This window comes from Littorina saxatilis, linkage group LG14, assembly GCF_037325665.1.
Source record: "Littorina saxatilis isolate snail1 linkage group LG14, US_GU_Lsax_2.0, whole genome shotgun sequence".
Lineage (NCBI taxonomy): Eukaryota > Metazoa > Mollusca > Gastropoda > Littorinimorpha > Littorinidae > Littorina > Littorina saxatilis.
The window spans coordinates 26676918-26684417 of record NC_090258.1 but is presented as its reverse complement, the minus strand read 5'-3'; the positions used below and the strand labels follow the sequence as shown (position 1 = coordinate 26684417).

At 44.3% G+C, this 7500-nt stretch overlaps 1 protein-coding gene across 1 annotated transcript in view; it reads right to left on the bottom strand.

Annotated features, from left to right (window-relative positions):
- The window catches only part of LOC138946563 (thrombospondin type-1 domain-containing protein 7A-like), a gene marked incomplete at its 5' end in the record, with an annotated part of 24246 nt that overhangs the window by 10247 nt on the left and 6499 nt on the right, over positions 1 to 7500 (bottom strand). The window contains 5 exon segments of the mRNA XM_070318005.1: positions 2799 to 3614; positions 3932 to 4077; positions 4615 to 4729; positions 6439 to 6708; positions 7196 to 7352. Of these exon segments, the coding sequence (XP_070174106.1) occupies positions 2799 to 3614; positions 3932 to 4077; positions 4615 to 4729; positions 6439 to 6708; positions 7196 to 7352 (1504 nt within the window).

The following is a 7500-nucleotide window of genomic DNA, read 5'->3' as shown; positions in this document are numbered from 1 at the left end:
GACAAGGCCAGGCAAAGGCAAGACAAGGCAAGACAAGGCAAGAAAGACAAGAAAGACAAGACAAGAAAAGACAAGACAAGACAAGACAAGGCAAGACAAGACAAGACAAGACAAGACAAGACAAGACAAGACTCAACTCAAATTTTATTGGCTTCAATTTTCATGGAAGAATTTGTCTTGCGCTTGGGAGAAAGTAAGAGTATAACATATAAAAACAGCATTCATATCACATTTCATGTATCACACACAGTAATCACTAGTATAAGCCTACAATTATCACATTTGTACCTGTGTCATACATGCAAATAAATAGTATCACATTTCCACGTATCACACACAATATATACATTACATAACATACAGCAAGCTTCCATCTCCCGCGCCCCCCCCCCCCCTCCCACACATACATATCCTCGCACGTGCGTCGACTCCATACAAATGACATCATCAGTCCATTAACTAAAATGCACAATGACTAGTAGTGGGTACATGATACTTAATACGTGCTCAACTAGACCTGCTAACTAAAATAATAACAGAAACAAAAACAAGGACTGGGCACAACATTTACACGTGTGTGACCTACTTACATCCGGTGCCTGTGATCTATAAATAACAATGATTGCGTTTAAAGTAAAACATGAATAATAATGCCGATGTTTACTAACAATGAATACATAACAACTAAGATAAGAATGTATGTGTTTTCATAATATGATTATTTTATAAAACACAGTGGGGAAATTTGGAAAATAATTTTTATACGAAACTGCGCACATCGAGTCGAGCTCTGTAGCGTGTGTGTTCGGAGGCAGGAGACACACATGGCTGTGGATATTAATTGTTCGGTGGATTAAAAAGGATACCCCGACTTCGGCAGGGCAGAAGGAGGTACAAGACGGTGTGCTGTATTGCTGTGTGTGTGTGTGTGCTGTGCAGACATTCTGTGTTATGTGCATGTTCTATTCTAGTCTGTCCGTAGGCTTCCTCTGAGGGCCTATTGTGTACAAGGGGAGGTCACTTCGAGAGGGGTTCACTAGTCCGAGGGTTCACTAGTCCGAGGGTTCACTAGTCCGAGGGTCCACTAGTCCGAGGGTTCAGTAGTCCGAGGGTCCACTAGTCGGAGGGTTCACTAGTCCGAGGGTTCACTAGTCCGAGGGTTCACTAGTCCGAGGGTCCACTAGTCCGAGGGTTCAGTAGTCCGAGGGTCCACTAGTCGGAGGGTTCACTAGTCCGAGGGTTCACTAGTCCGAGGGTTCACTAGTCCGAGGGTTCACTAGTCCGAGGGTTCACTATAGACACTTGAACAAAGAATATTCAATTTGATTTGTTTTTATTTTGTGTGTGTATGTGTGCGTGGATGTGCATGTGCGTGCGTGCGTGTGTTTTTCACTGCTGTGGGAACCAAATCGAAGAATATTCTCATAAAAACACTGAGTTGTTTTCATTCAAAAAGATAATGTGGTGTTTTATATTTTGACTGAAGAAATCTCAGACTATTTCCCCCAAGAAACTTAGTTATTTATATATTGACTGAAGAAAGGATATTAAATGTATCAGGATACCGCCCCGACTGGACAATTACGTGATCGAACTGCCTACAGTTTTTAGTCATATCATATAGCTCCTAGGGTTTCCTTTTGCCCGTGAGGGTCAATTAGTTATCCCACCAACCTGAATTATGGAGAGGATCGAGCCTGGGTTGTACTACAGCCTCACACATAATTTCATTGAAATCGGTTCTCAAACATCGGATATCTATTTGCGGACAGATACACACACACACACACACACACACACACACACACACACACACACACACACAAACACACACACACACAAACACACACACACACACACACACACACACACAGACAGACAGACAGACACAGTGAAACCTATATACCGCCTTTTAAGGGGCGGTATGATAACTGGAAACCCTCGGACTAGTGAACCCTCGGACTAGTGAACCCTCGGACTAGTGAACCCTCGGACTAGTGAACCCTCGGACTAGTGAACCCTCGGACTAGTGGGACGTTCCCGTCACTTCCGCCTTATAAACAAACACATGTGGAGACCCACAGAAATACCATAGCATCGTAATGAAAGAGGGCAAAAATACTGATAACAGCAAGGTAAGACAGGTCTAGGACATTATTTCTAGGACTGACTAAGCAATAGAACAACATCATGATCTTCATAAGCAAATGATAGTGAGAACAAAACGAAATTCTTACTCTTCTGACTGCTCCCAGTGATTGACATTCAAAACATCCATCCTGTTCTATTCTAAATAGTTGTAAAAAAACTTCATAAGAATAGTATTAAACATACATACTTAATTTGTTTAAACATAATTCTAGTGTAAAAGTATACTTTATAAGTTGTGGAGATAATTTTAAAACATGAAGATAAAAAACACAACAATAACATGACAACATTAGAGTACAATGCATTCCTAGCTAGCTCTGAGGAAAACACCATTGTACATTTTTCAGTTTCACATGCATGCACTAAGTGGTATCATTAAGAACTGAGATGGCGGATGGAATAAACGACTTCCGCATGCGAGAGGTTCTACACTTTGCAGCTCTGTATCTACGCCTAGATGGCATGAGTGCAAACTGATCATGCAGGGGGTGCGATTCATCTTCAACGACCTTTCGTGCTTTTGTGGCTGTTCTCTTATGCACCAGTTCATCCAAGCTTGGGAACTGAACCCCAACCACCTTTTCTGCCTGTCTGATCACTCTTGCCAGATGGCTCTTGTCCTCTACAGTAGCCCCATAGTACCATACCATGAGGTTGAAGGTCAAAACACTTTCAATGCTGGCTCTGTAGAACATTGCCAGTATTTCAGGGCAGACCTTGAACTGCTTGAGTTTCCTCAGAAAGTACAATCTTGAATTGCACTTGCTAACTACCTTGGCTATGTGTTTTGACCACGAGAGATCTGAACTGATGATGCAGCCCAAGTATTTGTACTCTTGTACTTGTTCTACCTCTTTCCCCCCTATCACTAGTGGCTCTGTTTCCTTTTCCCCTCTCCTAAAGTCTGTGATCATCTCTTTTGTTTTGCCCACATTGAGGTCTAGGCTGTTCTGGTCACACCACTCTACTAGTTTGTCCACCTCCTGTTTGTACACTGTGTCATCATCATTCTGTATCAGGCCTACCAGAGCTGAGTCATCAGCAAACTTCGAAAGTTTGCCATTGGTGGCTCTACAGTCGTTGGTGTACAGGGTGAAGATTGTCGGAGACAAACAGCAGCCTTGTGGACTCCCTGTACTGATCTCGAGGCTGTCTGAGATGACCCCGTCTACTGCCACGTACTGAGATCGACCCACCAGGAAGTCGATAATCCACTTGATGATCTGTGGACTGACTGACAGAGCGTTCAGCTTGTCGTACATGAGGCTAGGCTTGACTGTATTAAACGCGGAACTAAAATCCACATATAACACTCTAGCTGAGGTGTTGGGCTTCTCTAGATGTTCAAGGATGCTGTGAGCGATCAGAATGGTAGCGTCGTCTGTGCCTCTGCGTGCTCTGTAGGCAAACTGTAGCGGATCCATCTGATCCTCAGTTTCCTGCAAGAGACGCTTCAGCACCAGCTTCTCAAGACATTTCATCACCACTGGTGTCAATGCTATAGGCCTATAGTCATTGTTTTCTTTGCAGATTGCAAGACAAGACAAGACAAGACAAGACAAGACAAGACAAGGCATGCAGGGCAATTAAAGGTAAGCCAACTTCTATCGTATACTGGTCGTTGTAAATCCAATCAAGTAGGTGTGTAGAATTAAACACACACACACACACACACACACACACACACACACACACACACACACACACACACACACTCACACACACACACACACTCCTGAGTGCGACGCGATGACCACTCCACATACACACACACACACACCTGATTACGACACGATGACCAGTCAGTGACCAGCCATTGGTAGCAGCCTTGCTTGAAGCATGGCCGCGATTCCTCCAGGTTCTCCGGACACCTGCGCCCGTTGCCGACAGGGGCCTGAACTGTCGTCCGGTAGCGAGACGTCACTCCTGTGAGATAATGAGGAAACAATAAAATACAACATTCATAGACAAAATATACAGTCCATGTATTATCGTGCGGTAATGTACGTGATATGACCCCTTTGAAATAATGTGAAAAATAGATATTAAACATAAAGTTATTAGATACAAATATAGAGTCCGTGTATTGTCGTGGGGTAGCGAGATGTTACCCCTATGAAATAATATGGAGACCAAAATGAAACATCAAACTCATAGAGTATCTCAACTTTCATACATATTGTAACGAAATGTCACTCCTACAAAAACAAAAGTGAATAAGACAGAACACAAAATGATGTTTTCAATGCAAAAACAGAAAAACAGACAGACAGACAGACAGACAGACAGACAGACAGACAGACAGACAGACAGACAGACAGACAGACAGACAGACAGACACACAGACACAGACACACACGCAGACAGACACACAGAAAAACAGATAGACAGCACGACAGACGGACAGACAGTAAAACAGATAGACAGACAGACAGACAGACAGACAGGAACACAAAAGCTTACCGAGACCACAATTCTCACTGCACATACTCCAGTCGGACCACTCAGACAGCAGACAATCGTTATCACACGGGATCTCGCACGATACTACGAGAGGTTCCGTCATAGGTCCAAACAACTGAAAAAAAAAGAAATCCTCACTCAGTTATGCGATCAAAACATTTTTGAAAGTTATAAAAAAAACCACCACCAACAACTTAAAAAATAAAAATATATAACAAGCCCAGTGAAAATATCAGGTGCAGCTGTTATCTGCTTAAACATATTCATCTTCAATACCAAGATCATTCCAAAACATGGCCTAGCTCTTCATGGATCCCACATTCATATTCATACAAACAAGGCTCTCAACAAAATCCTTCCCCCCGCGGGTTAGGGGGAGTCCCATATTGGTTGGGACGCGAAAGAATTTACCCGATGCTACCCAGCATGTCGTAAGAGGCGACTAACGGTTCTGTCTCTCCTTTTACCCTTGTTGGATGTTTCTTGTATAGAGTGTGGTCAATGTTTGTAAAGATTTTAGTCAAGCAGTGTGTAAGAAATGTTGGGTCCTTTTTACTGGAAACTTGCATTCTCCCAGTAATGTACTACATTGTACTACGTTGTAAGCCCCTGGAGCAATTTTTTGATTGGTGCTTTTGTGAACAAGAAACAATTAACAAGTGGCTCTATCCCATCTCCCCCCTTTCCCCGTCGCGATATAACCTTGAATGGTTGAAAACGACGTTAAACACCAAATAAAGAAAGAAAGAAAGAAAGAACAAAATCTTTCCAATCTCTCAACAAAATCCTTCCTGAATACTCCGTCGACCAAGCTCTACGCCGACTTCTGTGGCCTGAAGAAGACGACCCTAATAATTTTGTCACTATATCTAAACTCAAACAGTTTCTTTATTTCTGTATTTGGTGTTTAACGTCGTTTTCAACCACGAAGGTTATATCGCGACGGGGAAAGTGGGGGGGGGGGGGGGGGGGAGATGGGATAGAGCCACTTGTTAATTGTTTCTTGTTCACAAAAGCACTAATCAAATAATTGCTCCAGGGGCTTGCAACGTAGTACAATATATCAGTATTACCTTACTGGGAGAATGCAAGTCTCCAGTACAAAGGACTTAACATTTCTTACATACTGCTTGACTAAAATCTTTACAAAAATTGACTATATTCTATACAAGAAACACTTAACAAGGGTAAAAGGAGAAACAGAATCCGTTAGTCGCCTCTTACGACATGCTGGGGAGCATCGGGTAAATTCTTCCCCCTAACCCGCGGGGGGACCAGGGAGGGGTAAATCCTTCCCCCTAACCCGCGGGGGGGAACTCAAACAGTGGAACCCGCCCTTCAAAACCTTCGACAAGCCGTGCCAATCAGTTCCCCGTTTCTTTGACGCGAGATTTGGCGAGTGAAGCGAGTGGGGCGAGGAAGTAGCGTTTCCAGCGCAATTCTCGCCGTGAGAAGGCGAGCATGCCTTGAAGGTGCTCGCAACGCGAGAAAAATGGGGGCCGCACAGCTGCCCATCCGATTCGCTGTTCATGGCTATTTAGCGACCAGTGCAGACGACCTTTTCAGTATCTACCTACGGCAATGGTATTTACTTTTTGCGTAACTAGCCAGCACACCGTTTCATAATAATACACTCTCGCTGTCTTGCATAGCGAGAGACTAGCCGCAAACAACTCTCGCGTGTTGGAAACACTCGTCAGGTCTCAAAAAGGAAGGAGTGTGAAAATGGGGGTACATGTACAGAGGTTATGCACATCCACACAGCTAGAAAACTAGGGTCTCCAAAGGGAGTGGGTCTTAACAGGGGAGTTCCACTGTACCCACCTCCGTACACCTGTAATCCTCCACCCTCTGACCAGCGTCATCGCGACACATGGCGAACCTCTCTTTGTGTCCCACGCCGCACACTTCCGATCCGTCGTTTATAAGACACGAGGTCCAGTCCGACAACTCCCACGAGTACTCGAAGCAGTTGTCTCCCTTGATGCAGACTTTGACATCTTGTAGAGCGGGGGCGCAGTCGTCTGTGGAATACTGGTCGCCATATCGCAGAATGGAGCGGGCGCGAGTTTGTGTTTGTTGGCCGTTGCAGGGCTGAGAAAGAAGATAATATACATTATTTGTCGTCGAAAACTGCAATCTTTTACTTATACATTTTCATCATTTTCTGGGCAGTCCCTCAATCAGGCTCAGATCAGGTCCCGCGCGTGAACTAATTAAATCAAAAGCATACGTACATGGAAGTCTCGGCGAGATGGAGAATTTTTATATCTGGGGTAGTTTACGTCAAGACAATGTGTGTGATTACGTACAGAAATTGTAAAAGATGGTACGTGGATCCATGTTGGCATTGCGCACACAGCCTTCAGCCCCAGAACGTGATCACCGGAAATGTGAATTACATTTTGGCGGGAGATGAGAACTGACAAACCGGATAAAGTTTTGTTTGGCTGGCAACACTAAAGGTATCTGTGAGATAGTTGCGTAAAGCTTTTGATTCTTTATATTGTATTCTGCTACACAAAGACACATCGTTGCTTCAGCAATGCCGTGACCTGCACTGCATCTTTTACACATGTACCTGTCTGCAGGCTGTCCACTCTGTCCAGCTGGCCACCACACAGTCCCCGGGACACGGCAGGTTGCAGTCCTGGACGTTGTCCGGTCTGCTGCGCCTCGCACAGAAGCTGGAGTCCACCAGGTTCATACTGACCAAGTTGTCCGTCACCGCGTAACACCTGCAATCACGTGGACAAAACGATGGTAAATTAGTGTGCTTAATGACAAACGACGTTGACTGAACAAACCAAGACTTCTCTTCTTGGCCCTGTATTCCAAAGTGACATCTCTGACGTCATAAGTGAGAAAAGGTAGAGAAGACGTCAT